The sequence below is a fragment of the Pelobates fuscus genome, chromosome 2, assembly GCF_036172605.1.
Source record: "Pelobates fuscus isolate aPelFus1 chromosome 2, aPelFus1.pri, whole genome shotgun sequence".
NCBI lineage: Eukaryota > Metazoa > Chordata > Amphibia > Anura > Pelobatidae > Pelobates > Pelobates fuscus.
In genome coordinates this window covers 210852687-210875871 of record NC_086318.1, presented here as the reverse complement: position 1 = coordinate 210875871, position 23185 = coordinate 210852687, and the positions used below count along the sequence as shown (strand labels likewise).

General features: G+C 38.7%; 1 protein-coding gene across 15 annotated transcripts in view; it reads right to left on the bottom strand.

The window, feature by feature from the left end:
• EPB41L2 (erythrocyte membrane protein band 4.1 like 2) overlaps positions 1-23185 on the bottom strand; it is a 297090-nt gene that overhangs the window by 7733 nt on the left and 266172 nt on the right. For 11 of the 15 annotated variants that reach the window (XM_063443121.1, XM_063443124.1, XM_063443125.1 and 8 more), the window contains 6 exons: positions 20118-20171; positions 19411-19932; positions 18572-18694; positions 15430-15528; positions 15201-15281; positions 7693-7810 (listed from right to left, as the gene is read on the bottom strand). In XM_063443121.1, coding sequence (XP_063299191.1) covers positions 7700-7810; positions 15201-15281; positions 15430-15528; positions 18572-18694; positions 19411-19932; positions 20118-20171 — 990 coding nt within the window. In that variant the 3' untranslated portion in view covers positions 7693-7699. The remainder of the gene's footprint in view (positions 1-7692; positions 7811-15200; positions 15282-15429; positions 15529-18571; positions 18695-19410; positions 19933-20117; positions 20172-23185) is intronic. The other 4 variants (XM_063443128.1, XM_063443132.1, XM_063443127.1 and 1 more) reach the window with 2 other exon arrangements.

The following is a 23185-nucleotide window of genomic DNA, read 5'->3' as shown; positions in this document are numbered from 1 at the left end:
CCAATTCTCCAAGGGTATGCAAACTTTTACACACACACACACACACACACATATATATATATATTCCCCAAAATTTATTTTTATTAGCTTTACGAAACAGAGAAATGCATGAAAAGCAATTGCTACAAAAAGTACTTAAAATAAATGCATGAAGTAGATATGAGATCCATTGGTAAAAGGACCTGAGTACATAGTTTGAGATTTGAGATCATTTCCAGTGAGCAGTTTTTAGAATGAAGTTGTTTCCTGAATTGTACCAGCTGCACAAGTGTAAGTCCGATGCAAAACGTTTTAATACCTCTAAAGGTGCAGCTATTAGAGGGTGGTAGGGTTTTAAAAACCTGAGGTGTGTATCCGTGCCAGACCTGAAATGCAGAGGTGGTCAAGGGAAGAATTTGAGGAAGCCTAGGCATACAAATTGTGGTGGTCCAGAGAGGTGAATGGAATAAGGGTGAATATTGTAATTCACTAGACTAAAAGGACACTCCACTGCCCAAAAACAAAATAGATACAAACAACCACTGTTTAGTAGATATACCACAAATGAAAACTTGCATTCATGTAACCAGGTTAATGAAAAGTGTTGATTTTTACTGAAATCTGCACTTTTTGCTAATTAAAAAGGACACTCTTCACCCAAAGCTTTTCAGAATGCTAAAGTGGTTTAGTGGTCTGGAGTGATCCTCTAAGCAAGAATAAAATGGACATTTATGGTCTACTCAGACATTACCCTGTTGTCCTCCTCCTCCTCTCGCAGCCATATCTACCATCTGTTTAGACCATATTGTAACCGCGGCTGGTTCCCTTATTTACCACTATAATGTCTTAAAGCATAGAACTTAGTAGGGCTGACCATACAGATATCTTAGCCATAATTTTATATAGTTAGTGTAAGAGATCCTCTATTTAACATATATAAATAATTGAGAATACAATATAAAATAAGGATTGTCTTGGAAGCAATAGTTTTGTCTTTTAGATATTTATTATATAAAAATATAAATATAGACATATAAAATCCATTATAGCAGAGTTTATAAGATTAAATTAAATGCTTGCAAATATCATTAATAGGTTAACATACCCTTCTGAACATGTCATCATGTCAGCCTCTCTGTCATTTTAAGATGGAGCAGCGTCTGTCTCCAAGTCTCTCCTCTGTGTCTTAACATTTAAAAGTACACCTATTTATACCTTAGGTGTCTTCATTTTATCGTCACCGTAGTTCATATATGGAAAAAATAACACTTCTTTTACTTTATTCATTTTAGGACCTCCCTTAATTTGGCAAACATACAAGGCCATAACTAAAGGGTGCATACGTCATGGAAATTTTCCTGACTTAAGTCAAGATGGCATCTTAAAGTCTGAACATTATCTACTAAGGTTACCACAGTATATTACATACTGAAAGAGTCGTAGCATAGCCTTGAAACTTGTTTATGCATTATTGTTATTGTAATTCGTCTGGGACAAAATGGCGCAAACATATTATTGCTTAAAGAAACATCTATGAAAAACAATATGTTCCATTTCTAACACCTTGTCAGTGTGCAATATCTCTTAAAGACAAAGTACACAGTTTAAGAAATACAACCTTTCATTCTAAAACTTGTAATATTTGCATTTGCCCATAACAATCTCTTTTCCCTACAATCTAATTTGCAAGTGTCACACCCCTGCATAGTGTATGTAGCCAGGTGTATAATTATTTTGTAGTTAGCCTCCACTGCTATAAACAGCAGAACACTTTCTCTCCTGCTTCTAAGTGGCTAATGAGTTTACAACTGGAGTTAAATAAATACTGGGCCAAGGAACTGCAAGCATCATTGTACAACTACTTACCAACAGGTTATAATCACTAATTATACAACTGCACAATGCTCTCCTGTTCTTTTTTTCTTCTCCATCTGCCCTTTTCATAAATTTAATATTTTCCACATTTCTCCCTCTTCTCAACCCCTAATGTGGCCCCCAAACTGTTTTCTTAGAAACCTTTCCCATCAAATTCTCCTGCCTCCAGTCATACCAGTTGTGCTCTCGCCTTCTTTTACTCACACTCCTAAAACTGCTTGCTGCTGTGACATCTCTCCTAACTCTGACCCTTTAACACTTCCTTTACTTTCACACTCATTTAAACTCCGACTGTAAACACTTTATATCACGCAATGCATACACTCTCATTTCCATTAACCCTCATGGTGTATCCCCATTCTTTTCGCACGCACTCTAAAACGCTGGCTCTGTGTTTAAAAATCCACACCTATATCCACTACCTGTTTGTTTCTTTTTGCCATAACTGAAACCTGTCTTTCTTCAATTGCTGTGCTCACACATGTTCTCCACTTTAGCCATACCTTTATGCCAAGTGAGATCCCTCTCAAACTGGTAGTTATCTAATTGCCCTTGTGGATTTCCCAGTTCAACAACAACTTTTCCACCTGGCTACTACACTCTCTCCAAATGCACCATTGTTTATACCCTGAGACTTCAACATTGCCATTGATATGCCACATGACTCCAAATGCCTTCATGTTTTCAAGACCTTGCACACAACTTCATATCTGAAGGAACATCCCGATACGAGCTTGCAATATTCTGCATTCACCTCCGGTCACTCTGACTTTCTGCTTCTCTCTTCAGCCACCAAGGAAGAGGTTTTTTTTTTTTTTTTTGCGGTCTTCTTCACACTTCACTACCTGCCTGCTTGACTATTCCTTGACATCTAATACCTTTCTAATAGTTCATTCCCATCCTCTTTCAAATATTCAAAAGTCAGTCCCATACTCAAGAAACCTCAATTCTCAAAGATTGTCAGGGATTAAAGGGACACGATAGTCACCAGAACAACTGCAGCTTATTGTATTTTGTTGAGTATAATCATTCCCTTCATGCTTTTTGTCTTTTCAGAGAAAATGCAGTGTTTACATTTACAGCCTTGGGATATCACCAGAGACCGTTCCTCAGATGGCTGCTAGAGGTGCTTCCTGGGGCAGTGATGCACAGTGTCTCCTCCCTCGGCATGGATACACTAAACTTTCCTCATATAAATGCATTAATTTATATCATCTCTGTGAGGAGCTGCTAATTGGCCAGGGCTGTGTTTGGCTCTGCCCCTGACTTGCCTCCTTGACAGTCTCAGCAAATCCTATAGGGAAGCATTGTGATTGGCTCAGAACAACCCTTCTAATGATGTTAGCCAAGCAGGCAGATCAGAGGCAGAGCCAGCAGCTGCAGACTTGAACAAAAGTAAGATTGTACTATATTTAGGAGGGCAAGGTGAGCCAGATGGTGATTTTAACACTATAGGATCAGGAATACGTTTGTGTTCCTGACCCTATTGTGTTCCTTTAAAGGGACACTATAGTCACCAGAACAACTACAGTGTATTGAATTTGTTCTGGTGAGTAGAATCATTACCGTCAGGCTTTTTGCTGTAAACACTGTATTTTCAGAGAAAATGCAGTGTTTACATTACAGCCTAGTGATAACTTCACTGGCCACTCCTCAGATAGCTGTTAGAGATCCTCCCTGGGCCATGGCTGCCTAAAATGCATCTAAACATTCAGTATCTCCTGCCTCTGCATGCAGACACTGAACTTTCCTCATAGAGATTCATTGATTCAATTCATCTCTATAAGGAGAGGCTGATTGGCCAGTGCTGTGTTTGAATCATGCTGGCTCTACCCCTGATCTGCCTCAGCCAATGCTAAGGGGAAGCATTGTAATCTAAAGCTTCTAGCTTCTAGATGGTGGTGTTAACAATATAGGGTCAGGAATACATCAGTGGCGTACATACCAGGGTCGCAGGGGTCGCGGCTGCGACCGGGCCCGGCCCACCAGGGGGCCCGGCCGCCCCTGCGACCCTGTATGTACGCCACTTGGCCAGCCTCTTCTCCTGGGGGCCCCAGGAGCCGGCCACCTCCGGGCCCCCATGAGGCTGGCCCTGCTTACACCCGGCGGCCGGTCAGGCTGGTGCGCGAGGGAGCACTCTCCCCTGAGTGCTTCCTCTTCAGCTCCCTCGCGCACCGCACTGATACCGGAACCGGAAGATGACGTCATCTTCCGGCGCCGGCATCCCAACGCGGCGCGCGAGGGAGCTGAAGAGGAAGCACTCAGGGGAGAGTGCTCCCTCGCGCACCAGCCTGACCGGCCGCTTAGGAGCACAGCAGCACCAATGGACCCCAGGGAATCCCCTCAGCACTCCCAAAGGTAGGGAGGCTGGGGGGATTAAATAAAAAAAAAATGTGTAAGTGTGTGTGAGTGTTTGTGTGTGTGTGTGAGTGTTAGTGTGTGTGTGTGTGTGTAAGTGTGTGTGAGTGTAAGTGGGTGTAAGTGTGTGTGTGTGTGAGTGTTAGTGGGTGTAAGTGTGTGTGTGTGTGAGTGTTAGTGGGTGTAAGTGTGTGTGTGAGTGTTAGTGTGTGAGTGTGAGTGTTAGTGTGTGTGTTAGTGTGTGTGTGTAAGTGTTAGTGTGTGTGTGAGTGTTAGTGTGAGTGAGTGTGTGAGTGTTAGTGTGAGTGAGTGTTCGTGTGAGTGAGTATTGGTGTTTGTGTTAGAGTGTGTGTGTCTGCTAGTGAGTGTCAGTGAGTGTGTGTGTGTGTGTGTTAGTGAGTCTGTTTGATGTCTGTTAGTGAGTGTGTGTTTGTCAGTGAGAGTGTATGTTTTGTAAGTGAGTGTGTATGTATGTCTGCCACTGAGTGTGTCTCTGTCAGTAAATGTGTGTGTCTGTTAGCTAGTGTGTATGCATTTGTTCGTGAGAGTGTGTGTGTGTGTGTCTTCAGCACTTACCTTCCTCCAGCGCCGGACTCCCATGGCGCTGGGGATCCCTCCGCCTCTCAGCTCCGAATGCGCATGCACGGCAAGAGCCGTGCACGCATTCAAACCGCCCATAGGAAAGCATTACTCAATGCTTTCCTATGGACATTCAGTGTCTTAAAATGGCGGAAGCGCCTCTAGCAGCCGTCAGTGAGACAGCCACTAGAGGCTGGATTAACCCTCAGTGAAACATAGCAGTTTCTCTGAAACTGCTATGCTTTCAGCTGCAGGGTTAAAACTAGAGGGACCTGACACCCAGACCAATTCATCAAGCTGATGTGATCTGGGTGTCTGTAGTGGTCCTTTAAGTGTGTGTGCATCTACATGCACTGGCGTACATCCCGCCGTCGCAGCCCTGCAACCCCTGCGACCAGGTGCCCGCTGCCATGTGTTGCTGCCCCGGCCCGCGCAGAGTAAGCGCGAGGGGGGGCCCACGGATCAATTTTCGCACCGGGGCCCCATGGGTCATGTGTACGCCACTGGAATACATGTTTGTGTTCCTGACCCTATAGTGATCCTTTAACAAGATCTCCTTTCTGCTAAAAGCACCAGCCACTACTCTATACTTCGCTTAATTGAGCGGTCATCTGCTCTCAAAGCAGTTGACCACCCCCTCCTACAGAATGTCAAGGAGACTGCTCTCTTGGATCCACACTGATCTCTCTAGTATGCTTTTTTCCCTGTGTTATTTGCTGGTCACTCCTCCTCTTCAATGCCCCTGTCAATTTGAGCACATCAATACTCTTTCGTGGGTCCTCTACTCTTAAAGTTAAAGTATCAAAAGTTATCAACAGCTATGGCTTCAAATATCAATTTTTGCTAATGACACTTAGATCATCTCAACCCCTAATCTATCTCCCACTGTTCTTTCTCATATCAGCAACTGCTAACCTGGCATTTCTTCCTGGATGACCTCTCGCTACATAAAGATCAATATGACGAACATCAAGCTCCTTCTTATTCCCCCTCTAGCTATATTCTGATTTCTCTATCTCGGTTGATGGCATCACTATCTCCCCATCACCCCAAGTTTGCTGCATCAAAGTAACACTTGACTCCAATCTGTCCTTTATCCCACACATCCAATTTTACACTGCTTTTCATCCTGCCACAACCGCATGAGCAATATTTCAGAAAATAAAAAAAATATACAATATGCATTTTCATTAGACAATAACATCGCACAAGTAAACTTCACATAAGAAATCATAGGCATGTGCTACATGTAAGGAACACAAGGCTGGTAAGACTATGTTTACCATGTTTGTGATGATGAATGCTATTTGAAACAAGCCAGGATGTCATAAATAAAAAGTTTTCTGCTAATATTATAAAAAGAACTAGAGGAAAGTATTTACACATGCTCTAAATTAGCTATGTTATTGGTTAGTGTTTCATGGCTCTAAATGTCAGACATTCTTGAAATAAGTTTGGTTATAGTGTGATGTTACTCCACCTAGTGGTAAATATAAAGACTAATCCTAGCTTAAAATAGTTCAGATCTCGTATCACCATTTTGTCTTACATCTTAAATTAGTTTTCTAAATAGTCTCAATTAGACAGTTTAAAAATAAATACATCTGAATCTTCCTCATTTACCAAAAATCAACAGGGTGTACAAAAAGCATGATATAGTGTTGTCAGTGTTCTCAGCTAATACTTTTTCTCATTTTGTTTTCATGGAGCTTTCATTAATTTAATGAGTGGCTTCATACACTTCACTTCCTGCACATATGAATATATCAGTGATGCATGTATGTGTCTGCTTTACAGATCAGGCCCCCCAACAGAAATGTATGACAGTCTATGAAAGTTGCTTTTAGCAGCTCTGTCATCACACTTTTATAAATTAAAATGGTTACACCACCCTGGCTTTCAAGCAGCCAAAAGGACATGTTACGTCCTTCAGTGGAGCTAAACTTAAGAGACAGCCAATGCTCAGAGTACCTGCCTTGCAAAGACTTCTCATTGGGAAATCTGTGATTGAACAGCCACAGAAAGTCTGTGTGTGGTTAGAAAATGAGGCTTTGCAAAGCCAGCAGACAAGAAATCTGCAGCTATTGCAAGCAGTTTACAACTATAACCCCAATTAACAAAATGCATAATTAAATGCATGCACATTTTCATTTGGGGTATATCTACTAAACGATTATTTTATATTTAGGAAGTGGAGTCTCCTTTTAAGGATAAATATAAATGACTCCAGACATGTGCCCTATTTATGGATGCATGTACCCACTGCGGGATGCAACAGGGGATGGGTCCATATCTGTTCATGGCTGTCAGCTTGCAGTAGCCAGTAGTTAACTTAAAATGTTAATTTGTTAATTACAAAAGCGCAGGAATACATCAATTCATGTGAACTCCCCTTTAAAAGTAAAAAATGACAATAAATAAATACATTTCAAAAAAATCAGGTCACAAAATCCCAATGGTGAAGACTGTTAAATTGTTATATATTCCTTATAACAAAAGATTCTATACGATATACAAATTAGCACTTTACTAAACACATTATACAAATAGACTTCAAATAATGCTGGGGAGATTTGTTGACTATGTTTGCCATTCCAAAGGATAGATTAGAGGAACAATCTAATTACCATAACCACTTCAGCAAGCTCTGCTGATTAAGGTGCCAGAAGTCCCCTGGCACCCTCCCAGGATAATTAGTCAAACCGTTTGTTAGTTTGACAGCTTTCCTGGGGACAGTTGGATGCCAGTCATCTCCTCCTGTGCAGCCATAAGCTCACTGGCTGAAAGTGCTCCACTGACACTTTTAGCCAGTTAGCTGGCACAGCCAATAATTTTTTTACATAAATTTTACAATAGGGTAAATGACAGTTAAAGTTATTAGAGATAAAAATTGTTCCTTACCTAGTGATTAATCCTCCTCTCCTTCTTCGGTAACTTCAGTCTCCTTGTGGACCACCACACGTGTAATAGACATATCTGGGTGTTGTTCTTTGGCTTCTTTTATTGCTTGTGCTAATGCCTATTACAAATAGAGAGTTTCAGGTACAGTTAACAGCACACTTAGAGTACAAATTCTGATTACATGCCTGGGAGGGAGGGAGGGAGGGAGGGAAGGAAGGAAGGAAGGAAGGAGGAAAAGAACAAAAAAATATATATTATCCCATAAGTACTTTTTAAGTGATATCATAAAGAACCGATGAAGCATAATTGTGAAACACTGTGATGTGTTCATTCTTCAAATGAAAACTATATATTCATGCTGGTAAAAACCAAAAAAGAAGGTTTTACAGTGCTTAGATCTAAAAACTGTAGCGTGAAATGTACCTCTTGAGCTCATCTTCACTGATCCCTATAGCGCATCTGATCTCTCCAGTGTTCAATTTCCTGTGACCTCTATCTGCTTTTTTTCTTTTACATCGCCATACTCCGTACCCAAATTACACCACCCTCAGCACATCAATGTTGCAGAAACCTCCACTGTCGTGACCTACAGCAATTCTCCACTACCCTTGAAACTCTCCTTTTATCTATCTGAGACCTCACCCGCTCCAACTCTTTACCTCCCTCTACAACTCCACACTCTCCTTTCAACTAGAGATTATGGCACCTCCTACATTTAAACACAGCAAAGGCCCCCAATTACACCAAGCTAAACAGATTTCACCGAAATGTATCAGAACTGCTAAACGCAGAATGGTCATATTCCCCGTATGACTTCCTCCACTATAAATTTATGGTGTGCTCCTGCAGTTTGGGTCTTTTCTATGCAAAAGAAAACTACTACAATACTACTACAACTTTAATACTCTAAGAATTACATGCCAATCGCACTCTGAGCTCACCTGTTCATCTGGGGCCACTAAAAAGGTCTACAGCTGACTGTGGGGAGCCCCAGGTATCCTTTGATTTAACCCTGTTCACACTGCATTGCGGTCTATAGTGATTTAACCCCTTAGTGACCAGACCGATTTTCAATTTTCTTACCGTTTGGGACCAGGGCTGTTTTTACATTTCTGCAGAGTTTGTGTTTAGCTGTAATTTTCCTCTTTAAATCCTGTTTTTCTCGCCATTAAAGAACCAGTATAGGCACCCAGACCACTTCAGCTTAATGAAGTGGTCTGGGTGCCAGGTCCATCTAGGTTTAACCCTTTTTGTTGTAAACCTAGCAGTTTCAGAGAAACTGCTAGGTTTACAAATGGGTTAATCCAGCCTCTAGTGGCTGTCTTATTGATTTTCACAGTGAGAAGACGCCAGCGTCCATAGGAAAGCATTGAGAATGCTTTCCAATGGACTGGCTGAATGCGCGTGCGGCTCTTGATTTAACCCCTTCCACCCCCTAGAGCCCGGCGGGAGGGGGGCTCTGAGGATGGGGGGGACCTAGAGACTCTATAGTGCCAGGAAAACAAGTATGTTTTCCTGGCACTATAGTGGTCCTTTAAATGGTCTTTCTAAAGATACCATTATTTACATCATATAATGTACTATAAATTTGTTTTAATAAAATATGATGAAAATTTTTTTTAAAAAACTATATATTCATGCTGGTAAAAACCAAAAAAGAAGGTATTACAGTGCTTAGATCTAAAAACTGTAGCGTGAAATGTAGATACCTCTTGAGCTCATCTTCACTGATCCCTGTAGCGCATCTGATCTCTCCAGTGTTCAATTTCCTGTGACCTCTATCTGCTTTTTTTTTTTACATCGCCATACTCTGTACCCAAATTACACCACCCTTAGCACATCAATGTTGCAGAAACCTCCACTGAGATACCATTATTTACATCATATAAAGATACCATTATTTACATCATATAATGTACTATAAATTTGTTTTAATAAAATATGATGAAAAAAATGTAAAAAAAACTAAAAACTTTTCTAACTTTGACCCCCACAATCTGTTACGCATCTCCAACCGCCAAGAAAACACCTGTGCTAAATAATTTCAAAATTTTGTCCTGAGTTTAGAAATGACCAATGTTAACATGTTCTTAGCTTTTTTGAGGAAAGTTATAGGGCAATAAGTGCAAGTAGCACTTTTTATTTTTTTTCAACATTAACACAAGTTACTTTGTAACACCGATATCGGTCAGGAACCCCGAACATCCCTTCGCATTTATATATATTTTTAAAAGAAGACAACCTAAGGTATTAAACTTTAGGTACTTTGACTCTTTTCATGTAACCATGTTACCACCAATCTATGCCAAAGGGGAAAAAAAAATAATTGGTGATTTTTTTGACACAAAAAAAACAATTTAAAATACATGTACTGAAAACTGTAAGGGTTACTGCCAAAGAACACCCCAATATGTGTTCAACAACATCTCCTGAGTACAGTGATACCACCCATGTACAGGTGTGTCGGGTTCTCTGGGGGCTAAAAGACCTTATTTGGAGGGTGTGCATTCCAGTTTTCAAACTTGGAATTTTCACAGCTGGTTTTCATGCACCTATTTGGTACATTTTTGACGCCGGCAAATGTAATTTACCCCCATTAAACCATATATATTTGAAAAGTAGACACCCTAGGGTATTTCAAATGGTGATATTTTAACACATTCCATGCACTAATTCTACCACCAGTCTTTGTCAAACTTTTGAGTAGTCATTGTTTTGTTATTTTTCTCTCACATTGTACTTTAGGCATGGATTCTCAATTCCTGTTATGTGTTACTGACAAAGAACACCCCAATATGTGTTCAATAACATCTCCCAAGTACAACAGTGCCCCCAATGTACATGTTTTATGTTTTTTTTTGCAAACTTACAGGGGTCAAATGTAGGGCTTTCCCCTTTTCCATGTTTGCACATTGAAATTTGCCAGATTGGTTTGCTGGGCCTATGCTGCCTTTGAGACCGCATAGCAGCCCAGGAATGAAAATTAACCCCATCATGGCATACCATTTGTAAAAGTAGACAACCCACGGTATTCAAAATGGGGTAAGTCCAGTCTTTTGTAGTAGCCACTTAACAACAAACACTTGCCAAAGTTAGCGTTCATATTTGATTTTTGCATTTTTTATTTATTTTTTTTACACAAAAACTGTCCTTTTCCTGGTGATTTCATCGCCGTGATAAGTTTTACTGTTTTAAACACTCATATTTGTGTTCAGTGAAGTCTCCACAGTATAACAATATCCCCCATGTACAGGTCACTAAGGGGTTAAATACCCATTTAAAGAGCTGCATGCTGATCACTACATTTAAATGCCCGTTTGTAGAGATCACTTTGAGCTCTGCAAACAGAGCATTGGTCAGTCTGGAGTAACTAATTTGAATCAAATGATATCTGGGGTTCCCAGTTACCAGAAGGGAAATGGTACCTGCTGTAAAAATAGTGCATGGCAGAAATTTTCCGCTGTGTCCTTAAATGTAGTATCAGCAGGACGGAAAATTTCCATCATGCATCTTTAAGGGGTTAACATGTATTGCTTAAAGGAATACTATAGGCACTCAGACAACTTCATCTCAATTTAGTGGTCTGGGTATCCTGTCCAACTCAATGCAATGTTTTCATTACAGGATTTAAATGTCTCCAGAGGCTGTCACTCAGACAGTCACAAGAGACTTCCGAGGAAATAGAGTAAATCTGTGTTATTTCTTTTAAATGGTCTCTCTGATTGACGCAGTATTTTTGCCCAACATGCACGCTAGCTTCCCAATGCTTTCCTGTGGGAAACCACTGAATTTGCAGCGATCATCGATCTTGACGATTTCAGCCAAGAAGTCCAGAGAGACCAAGCGCTGTGAGGAAGAAAAGCCAAGTAAATTTACTTTTTTTCTCCCTGCAAATGGGTGCCGGCCATCTAAATAGTCACGAGGGCACTATAGCAGTAGGAATACACATTTGTATTCCCGACTCTATACTGTTCCTGTAACGCTCTTTTATCAGGTTAATATAAATGTATTCAATAAATACATGCCAATATGCTGGCAACAAGGTATGGTTGGAGACAATATATGGACATAACTTCCATGATTGGATCATTACCTTTTCCTATAAAGGGCAACTTTTGTGTTTGTGTGATTTATCCAACATCACACAAACAGTGTAATACACAAATAAAAAAAATAAAAATCCCAACAGCCCTGCACTACAAATCATAAATAAATAAAAAATAAATATACCGGTACTTCCAATATCAGCCAGCAGCACTCCAAGGATTTTCTTCAAAATCTGGTTTATTTGATATCCAAAAAATATTTACATGAAAAAGTCGACGTCTCAGTTTAAAAAGCGAACTTTCATCAGGACATGTTTTGATACATGTCCCAATGAAAGTTCTCTTTGAGAACTGAAACATCGACTTTTTCATGTACACATTTATTCTCACTTGTTCTCATCTATCAGTCAGTGGAATAATCCATCTTTTTGCATTGAGTTCATGTTGTAAACTAACAGAGATAAGATACATTTATGAATGTATATGATATTATGGCCCTTTTAAAACATTTTAGATTTCTGACATTTTGAGTTTAGTGTGTTGCCTCAGGAAACATTACCTAAAGTGCAAACAGTAACTCTGGTTTAATGTGTGGGTATACAGTTTTAGAAGATAAATATACTGTAGCTTTCAAAATGTTAATACGAGGATGGTCGAAAGGATTTAAATGCAAGTTGCTTATATTTACAGTCTTCTTGATGAGCAGTTTAATGATTTCAGTTTGTCTACAACTGGACAGCAAAGTCAGGATTCTTTCCACATCAGCTTTGATTTCTGCATGGAAATATGGTTAATAATTTTTGACTGTCTTTGTTTTAACCACCAATTAAAAACGTATGCAAATTATTCTGATAATACACATCTTTAAAGAGCAATCATAAAACCCATCATCGGAGCTTTGAGGCTATTTTGAATTTACACTTATGACTTTGCAATCAATCTAAATCAAATATTACAGCCCACAAGAAATACTACTACTTTGGATTTAGTGAATATTTATTTTAACCCCTTAAGGACGGCAGACGTTCTATGCCGTCCTTAAGGGGCTGGCTCTAAACACCGGCGGGCAGCATAGAACATTCTAGCTGCCGCCATGAGCCCGCAGCAGATCGCGCGGGGGGGAGGGGAATGCCTGGTCTCATAGGCAACATAACCAATCTGGCGAATTTCAATAGAAAAAAAATGAAACGCAAGCCTTATATTTGACTCTAACTTTTGAAAACACCATAAAACCTTTACATGAAGGGTACTGTTGTACTCGGGAGACTTCACTGAACACAAATATTTGTGTTTCAAAACAGTAAAACGTACAGCAATAATATCGTCCGTGTAAGAACTGTTTGTGCTTGAAAAATGCAAAAAATTTCACTGTCACTGACGATATCGTCGTTGTAATACATTTTACTGTTTTGAAACACTAATATTTGTGTTCAGCGAAGTCTTCAGAGTAAAACAGTACCCCCCCCACGTACAGGTTTTATGGTGTCTTGGAAAGTTACAGGGTTAAATATAGTGCTAGCAAATTTAATTCCCTGAACTTTCGGCCTGGGTTGTCAGGCAGGTCCTGCAAATTGTAATTAATAAAATGACCTAATTATGTAAAATTATTACACACACACATATATATATATATATATATCATTTCTTTTATTTTTACATATATAGGGGTATATATATATATATATATATATATATATAGTGATATATACGTATATACTTATGTATATAGATAAATATATTATTTTGTTCTACATGTATTTTGATATATATATATATATATATAATTATGTATATATTAATATTAAAATACACGTAGACAGTATGTGTATTAATGTGTATATATATATATATATATATATATATATATTTAGATCATATATATAATAAATATATATATGATCTAAGTATATATATAATTTAATTTTACACTGTTATCTTTTAATTTTATTTCCAGGCAGCAGGGGGAGTACCTGTCATTACAGGCACTCCCCCTGCTGGCAATGCCTTGGACGGCTATGCCGTCCATAAGATCACGGGGTCCTCGCAAGGACCTCGCGATCACATGGCCCAGGGGGGCCGAAGAGGACAGAGGGGGACTCCCTGGGCTTCCAGGTAAGTCCCCATACCACGATCGCCGGTTACCGGGTAAGTACAAAAGATCATAGAGCGTTCTATGCCGCCCTGCGGCGTTTAGAGCCATCTAAATAAGGATGGCATAGAACGCCCTGCGGTCTTAAGGGGTTAATTGTGTAAATTGTCTCAAATTGAATTTATGTTTTTGTTCTATGACAATATAACAAATCCTTAGTGAGAGTAACACTTCCTTATGCTGCTCCCTAACTTTAAAATAAATAACTAAAAATATAGCTAAAACTGACCTCTGTTCCAGTGCAGAGGACAAGTCTACACTCAGCCAGATTCTCCACCTCTGATGTCACTTCCCCTTGCTGAAAGGGGAAAGATGTCAGAGAGGGCGGGGCTGAGAGGAGGACATTGGCATCACAGAAGGTGGCCGTATCGCCACTGATGCCTGTATAGTAAGATAAAATTACTTTGCATTTCTTATTTGCTCAATAATGTATAATACAATTTTTTTTTCTGTATTTTTAAATTGTTAGTCTTCTCTTGCTTTCTCCAACGCAAGCCTCAAAATCAAAGACCTGAACCACCATAAGCCTAAAAGTGACTCCAAAAAATATCTTTCACAAAACTAACTTGGCCTCGCTCCAAACATAGAACCACCACAATCTGTTTTAGTTCGGTTAGATACCTAAATCTCTGCACATTTCCTCTTCTAATTTCACAATCTAGACAGATGACTCATTTTTCTGTAAAATTTTCTCCACTCTCTGTTGCCTTAAAGCCAACTTTAACCAATTTCTTCAACCTCTTTTATTGCAAGCACATTCTTTGTTATTAGAAACTCATCTGAATTATTCTAAAGAAGTTCACCCTTAATGCTACCCTCAGCTACAGTGCAGTATCTGAGATCCTCATGCTACACAGCGTGAATCTACAAAGCTCTACTGAACAAATAAAGCCAAATAAACAAATTACCTTGTCTCAATCCAGGTTTCCTTTAGAAATACCATTATATGATAAATCTTTCTTTACATGCTAATCTCCCTTTTATGTAGTCCACTCACCTTCTGTTTGTTATTCAAATAATATTGTCAATTTGGAAGAGCAGAGGCCTCAGTTCTTCTGTTTCAGTATGCATGCATGTGAGAGAACTTATTTTATACAATATCGTTTTGTAATGCTATTTTGTGCAAATCTGCAAATCTTCCAGGAGCTTATTGAAAAATGTATTGTGGATTTTAAGAAAAACAAAACAGTGTTTAATGTACAGCTAATATGCTTACTATATCTTTAAATCATGTGAAAATATACACTTCTACTAAAACTCTACTGACAAATAGCTGGAATTTAAGCATGCATATAATATCAAGAATAGCTTACCTCATCATGGTCTATGTCTGCATCTCCACTGATGACAATGCGCTTTTCAATTCTGGTTTCTGATATTCCACCTTTCCCTGTCTAATATATAAAAAAAAAAAAAAAAAACATTTTGTGTACATCAGAAGATCTAACCAGAGAAAATGTAATACAGATAAAAACAATCAAAACGCGGACTGAAATACATCACTCTTTAACTGTTTAGTACTACATTTTAAAACACTCCTACCTTAGTTATGTGAGTAGTCGTCGTGGTAAGAACGGAATCTGATGTGATGGTCTGAGCACTTAGTAATGTTCCAGGCTCATTGTCTCCACTACCATCCAGCTATGTGGAGAAAAAGGCAAACAAAAAATGTATCAGTCAAAATAGCTTTCAGCCACTAAAATGGCTCTAATCTATTTTAAAGTGGGTAGACTAAATATCAGCACAAATCCCAACTTCTAAACAGTATTAAATATTTTTTTATGGTCAGCAGTAGCAAATTCAATGCTACTGATTTCTTATTTCATAAATCATGTATACAAGATTATATACAGGGAAAGAAAAGAAGTGTAGCAACTAGACATTGGGATAGTGAGCACCTCACCTGTTAAGTAACAGCTTTGTTTTTTACTTCTTTGGTATCAGGGCACTTTAAGAATCTTAGCTACTAAAGCTGTTGTGAGATAGATATGCAATGATTGATATATGCCATGAAATAGCAGAATTGGTTTCCTTATTTCTTATTTCCGTCCACTAGGGGCAGTCTGTAATGGTAGATGATCACAAGACAAATACAAAATGGCTACCAGCACAACAGTGCTTGAAAAGGCATGGTTTTCCTTTAAACAATGTAAAGGAACATGGTCTTTTATTTCTTAGTAGTATGTAAACTATCTTGCAGGGGAGCCAGGTACAGTGTGATACTTCCTAATCTGGTAAAGCACCTGACCGATATCCTGGGTATAAAATGTAAGGAGAGAGAGCCTAAGAGAACTTCTCCATGATGTAGTCCTACTGAGCAGGGTGAGAAAGCTTAGCTCTCACTGCTAAGAGCTAAGATGGCTTCTGGAATTTCTTTGTAACAGCTAAGCAAAACATTTTCATGTACTTTGCGTAAATCAATTGTCTTTTAGTTGTAACATGTACATTTATTTATGCAATTACTTGGAACTTGTGTCAAATTATTTATTAATTAGTGTTGCACTTTCTATTTTGTATTTACTTTCTGTACTAGATGCAATATTTTAGGAATTGTTAGAGATGGTAATAAAGTATTACATTTTTATTATATCTGTCTCTGTATTATAATCCACAAATTTGACCACCAAAATATAAAAGCAACCTTAGGTAGCACAATTATTTGTATGTTGGCAGTTATTTACATCAATGACAAAAATACATATTTGTCGGAATTTTGGGAACCTTTCGGACATGACAACAACGAGCTGTAGTGAATATGGTTCTAGTAGTCTCCATGACCTTTCTCACAGCAAACTGTCAAACCATTGACACTTAACGGATTCAGTTGTCCTTCTATGATCCTTCCAGTGCACAGCAGTATGCTAAAGCATACGATCCTACTTCTGCATTAGCAATACCAAATTTGTGTAGCTTTGGACATTTTTCGTAGGTTGAGAATATCTGCAGACACAAATTTACAAGTTTAGGGGGCGTGGCCAACTGCCTTGCTAGATGGACGCACTTCTGTGGAGCTCCGTACCAGAAACAGATACAATAGGCCAAAAGACCCAAAAAACGGCTCCCACAAACAGCCAAACACAAACCTCCCACCCAGAGACATCAATGGGGCGCAAAAACAAGAAATTCCGTCTCCCGGAGCTGCCTAAAACCCCCATATTCGGCTCGCGTTTGTGAGGCTTTCTCCACCGGCTCCCGCCAAAATGGAGACTGAGGCACTCAGCGAGACCACAGACTACTTCCATGAGGAAAGAGAAAGCCTTACCTCGCCTCCAGCAGAAGATGGGGCCAACTACCAAGCCTCAGAATCGGAAGAAGAATCCTCCCCAGTAACAAAGAGGGACATAAGAGACCTCCTAAAAGAAATGCGGGAGGTGTGAAAAGGAGACCTGTGGGGCACTAAAAAGGAGGTGGGTGATCTCCAGCAGCAGCTTACAGCATTGGAATCCAGAGAGAATGCAAGGGACCACCAGCTGCAGCAATCCAGAGACACGGTGCAAGACCTTCCCTCACAGGTCCAGAAACTCATGAATCCCGGAATATCTGCATCCGAGGCATCGCAGAGAGTGCTGGAGGCGAAGCCTTATTGCCCCACATACACCGCCTACTAACAGTGATGGGCATTAAGGGGGGTGCAGAGCTGGCCTAATAATGTCCGCATTTAGAATCTGCAAAGCCGCAACAGCGCCAGCGGATATGCCCAGAGACACAATAGCGGTCACGAGAGACATGGTGACCCGCTCCGCTATCATGTCCCGCTTCAGAGTCTTAGGCACAGTACAGCTGAACGGTAGCACTGTGGCCTTCTATGGGGACCTCCCATTCGCAGCGCTTGTGGAAAGGAGACAACTAGCCAAAAGATTAAGGGAAGCTGAAGTCAGATACCGGTGGGGTGCAGACGGGTACCACGAGGAGCTCAGACACTTACGCTGGCCTCCACAGACGACCAGGAGATATTCCTCAGGAAGCTGAACCTACAAGATGCGGACAAGGAAGAGGCCGGTGGGGGTGACAACCAAGCGCAGCGTCAGCCCAAGAGCAACCATGGGCAGAGGAAAGACATCTATTTGCCGACTGACAAAGACAGCCCTAAGCATTAGCATGTGGCAACCACACTCCACCTGATGGACTCTTGCAGGCCTTCGCAGCCGTAAGGCACTGCGCATGAGAGAGCAGCCTTGGGGCACTTGATCCAAAAGAGGACCACCAAAGCCCCATACAGTTCCTGCACACAGAGGTTTTTACATCCCCCCGGGTAGCAAAACAGCTACTGCACAATGCCTCAAAAGCGGACGAAAACCTAATATAGCCAATGCCAGATGTTCGTCAGATGATGTTGATGCAAAATTGATCTTATTCACATACCATGTCAAAGTTGTATTTTGAGTATTTAAACTCCAATAAAATACAAATTAATAAATAAATTACAAAAAAAATACAAGTTTAGAATATTCATGGCGTTCTTTGTAGTCAAATTGGCCAATATATTTTGCAAGAGGTTAGTCATTAAAATTGTTTTCTTGTTAACTGATATGCAAATAAAGAACAAAAAAAAAAAAGTTTTGGGGTAATGAAAAGGTAGCCATCTAGCTCATATTGCTCTTCCACAAATGATGCAGCATCACACCTTTTAAATGACAAACTAAATTATACCATTATGTTTATTTATAGAATATCAAATATATACCTGTGGAGATTCAAATGTAATGGTTTTAGTTTCTGTTTGGACAATGGGAACATCTTTTGTGGATATTTCAGTTCTTTGTGTGGCATCAGAAATAGTGACCATCTCTGTTTTCACAACAGGGGGCTGAAGGGAGACAATTAAATTATTCACACAGAAAGTACTGCAATTTCGTAAAACAAATCTAATCAGCATTAAATAAAAAAAAATAAAAAAGAAGTATGCTCATTTCAGTAACATGGCTTATTATAAGACGTTTAATTTGGCGCACAAACAAGCGAGCTATAAATGCCTTAAAATGAAATTACTGTGCACATGAGATACTTATTTTACCAAAGATTGTACGACAATTGATTTCACAAATCAAAGAAGAAGAATCAAAGAAGTAATATAGTTTTTTTTTTTTTTTAAATGTGTAATATTCATTACAAAATAAAATTAGTTTTAGAAAAAGATTAAATTAGTAAAGGTTAGTTAACACATATCTGAACTAACAAATATGTAAATATGTATTTATGATCATTTATACCAGAAAGATTACTGGTATTTATGTTAAAGGCATGACTATGAAGATGCAAGTATTGAAATGGAAAATTATGCAGTTAAATAAAGAGATGGGATGATTAATGTATAGCTCATGAAAATTCCATCACCAGGTAAGAAAGATAAACACATAAGATCCCTATCACTGGTTTCCTTTTTCCGTGACAAAAAGATCCAATCTTGTTTAACTCAAATATATAAGAGGCAAGAAAGAGGTGAAAAGGCAGAGTGTCCACTATACCAGGTAGGCAGAATATTTCTGGGAAGCCCATGGCCGATTTTTTTTATAACCCATTTACCTCAGAACAACAAATAATTTGAGCAGATGCATCCTCAATGTGAGATATGTCTCCATTAATTTTGTGTTTCTCCTCCTCAATGATTTCTTGTTCTTCTTTAAAAACTTCACTGGTTTCATATGTGACTTCCTTGGATATAATAGTTGTCAATTCTTCTGAATGAGTAACTGTTACAGTCATAGTGTGTTCTTCAGCAAGAAATACTTTAGGTTCGTCTTCTGGTTCACATGCTTGTACTTCTTCCACACTTTCTTCAAGTTCTTCCTTTAGGACACTTTCAGACAATCTGCTTTCAGCTTTGTATTCAACTTCGTCATTCTCACTTGCACTGCTACTGTCTGATGAAGACAATGACTCTGCATCTACCTTATCCAATTCTTCTACTTCAGGGATCTCACCATTGGGGTCATTAGGAACTTCCCCGTTTACTTCCAACTTGATCTCCTCGGCATTACATATTTCTCTAGTATCAGCAATTGACTGATTTTCCTCCTCCACTACGTTCTGAATCTCATCTGAACTCTAGATGGAAAAATGGATGAGGAAAACAAATATACATGAGCAAATAAAAGGAAAGAAAAAATAAATTAACTTATGGTTGCCTCATTGTCATAGAGGACAACACGTTATGTCAACTGAAAAGTGAAAAAAAAATGTAATGATGATTAAGATGAACAAATTGGTACTTATAGGACAAATCTGAGCACCTCAAGAGCATCACTCAGTCCTGTGCGCATCCCTCTTGTTCTGGTTAAATGTTTCTGTGAGACAGAAAGCAACCAAAGGACATATCAATACAATACATAAAAACAAACAAAAGAAATAAACAGTTTGACACATTGTTCACACATAACAATTTAGTTCCACAAAACACATCATAAGTGAGAAATAACAAACAACTTAAAAATGCAAAAATAACCACACGGTTGTGTTATAGTTAATATACATATATATATGCATTACTACGACTTCTAATGATTTCAATTAAAAGAACAGCTTACTATGTTGCAACACATTGAAAGGGCATTCCAATGTGAAATTACTATTCATGTTTACGCACAAAAGAGTTTATGTGTTAATATGTTTAAAAAAATAAATAGAAAATACTCACCAACGTTTGATCTTTCAAAGAAAATGCCTGGGAATCCTCCAGTGACAGCCACTGGAACAAAGAAATTGTTTACTTACCCAATCCTGATCCTCCCAGCAGTCGATGAAAGAACCATCCATTAACCTGTGTGCGTGTCTCTTGTTTATTTCCAAATAAAAAGCCAAGAACAGCTATATTAAAATGACAAAGCCCAATTATCACTGTGATTTGGGGTAATTGTTAAGGACCTAGGAAACTTAACTTACTTTTAATTTTAGGAATCCGCATCTTCCCTGTGGAATCATACATATTTATTTGCTGGAACTTGGCTTTGATCACACTCACACTATGCTTACTCTATACAAGTATTTAGATACCTTAATGGGGAAGTGATGATCCACCTGTTGTGGTCCAACTACAAACTGAATGAGATACCCCATTCATCCTCTAGTCTTTCTCTGCTTCATGTAAGAAAAATAGTGAGCAAATGAATGTATAATACAAAGGTGAACTAATTAATATAGTTATACTGCTACATGTGCATTGAACATTTGAACAGCACCACTTTCAATGAAGAGGTAAATGTATATAAAAAAAATAAAAAATATTACTATTGCCAGAAGCTTCCTTTCAATTATGTAAGTAGTTCCACGTTAGGAGGATTTACAGATTAGCAGCAATGAGGGGTAAATATCAAATAGTGGATCAATCTTCAAAGACAATTTCACTTGCTTTTATGTTGGTTGCTTCACTTTTTAGAATTATAATATTATTGCATAATATTCACTGTTCTGAAATAAATGAAATACTACCTACAACTGTGCTGCTTTGGATTTTTTTCATTGTGGTTTTCAGCTTGCTATGATAAATGCTTTGAGCATTGCAAACACTGAACACTAAGTGAAGCACTAAAGAAATTAGACAGGTTTGATAAAGACAGTGCAGCAGAATTTACAAAAATTCAGCATGTACGAATGCTTTTCTTAAATTGTGGCAGTAAATCAGTAGTTACTGCCATATCAGTATCTACATCTATTTTTTCCATATAGATCCTATTTACAGTCAAGTGCAATACTATAATAATAATAATGCACACAAAAAAAATGTTTATAAGAAAATATGGATAGAAAGGACTAGGAAGACCTTTACGTTGAAAGGTAAAATTTAATTATTTGGACTTTTGCATTATTAACAAAAAAAAACTAACCGTTATATCTAATTAAATCTTAAGATGAAAAAAAACGTGAATTGCTTTGTATCTACTCAGAGTAACATGCACAAAATTGTCATAATGGATTTGACATATTTTTAAATAGACACTATGCAACACAGGCAGTTCAGTGTACTGATTATGATGCTGCTAGTCTATGGCAGTGGTTCCCAGCCCAATGCATCCCAATGATCTTCGGTATTGTCAGTATCTCTATAGGAAAGAAATAGAGACATGCCTAAATCCTGGGCTGTTGGTGTACCTTGAACACTAGCTTAGAAACTACTTTTCTATGGGCACTGTTCACAGATTTCTGTGAAGCGGTTTTAGAGAGGTTTCATAAAAACTGGATTTATGGAGATTTGGCCAAAATCACGGCCTGCTCCCTTTGCTGTATCAGATAACGTGTCCACTGTGGACATAACATCTCAACATTATAATAAAAAGAGCAGAGGTAGAGCCAACAAGTCGGTACACTGAGAAAATGGGGGGTAACCCCAGGTAGAAATGATCAAAAAAAGGAAAATAGTGTACCTACACAGCCTGAAATAAAAATAAGAAATTATGACTGTCAAATCTCAGAGATACTAGACTAGTTGCTACCAGAGATAGTACTATATCCATAAAATCAAAATATAAATACATTTTAATTATAACAAATCTTAACATGTGGTGAATATGCTTGTGTACAAACAGTGAACATATAAAAGGTATTAGAAATCCATACCCTGTTAAAAAATGCCTACTAGTATTATGAATTTATATAGCAATGTGAGCAGTTAAGCAGGACTGATTCTTCTTTTTTTTTTCTCTTTTTTTTGATTACATCTCAACATAATCAAGTCCAAATTTGTAAAACATGGCAATCTCAGCATCTCACTGCTATCCAAAGTTAGGTTTGAATTTGATAATGGAGAAGGATACCTGCAATGCTGAGCATTCATACATCCCTAATGTTCTAATAAGGCACACTTCCATTAACCCCTTGAGGACCAAACTTCTGGAATAAAAGGGAATCATGACATGCCACATGTCATGTGTCCTTAAGGGGTTAAATCAAATGCAAAGACATGTCTTAATTTATTTTACCTTTACTATCAGTAGCTTATAAATAGCAATTCTACATAAATTATATATTAAAGGACCACTATAGGCACCCAGACCACTTCCATCTAGGATTAACCCTTTCTGCTGTAAACATAGCAGTTTCACAGAATCCAGACCCTAGTGGACAGCTGCTAGAGGAGCTTCAGTGCTTCTCACTGTGATTTTCACAGTGAGAAGACGCCACCGTCCAAATTGTGAATGCTTTCTGCGCATGCACATTCAGCTGATGTCGGCAGGAAAAGGTAAGGGATTAACCCCTTTCCTCACCCTAGAGCCCGGCGGGAGGGGGACCATGAGGGTAAGGGGGACCCAAGGACCACTATAGAACCAGGAAAACGAGTATGTTTTCCTGGCACTATAGTGGTCCT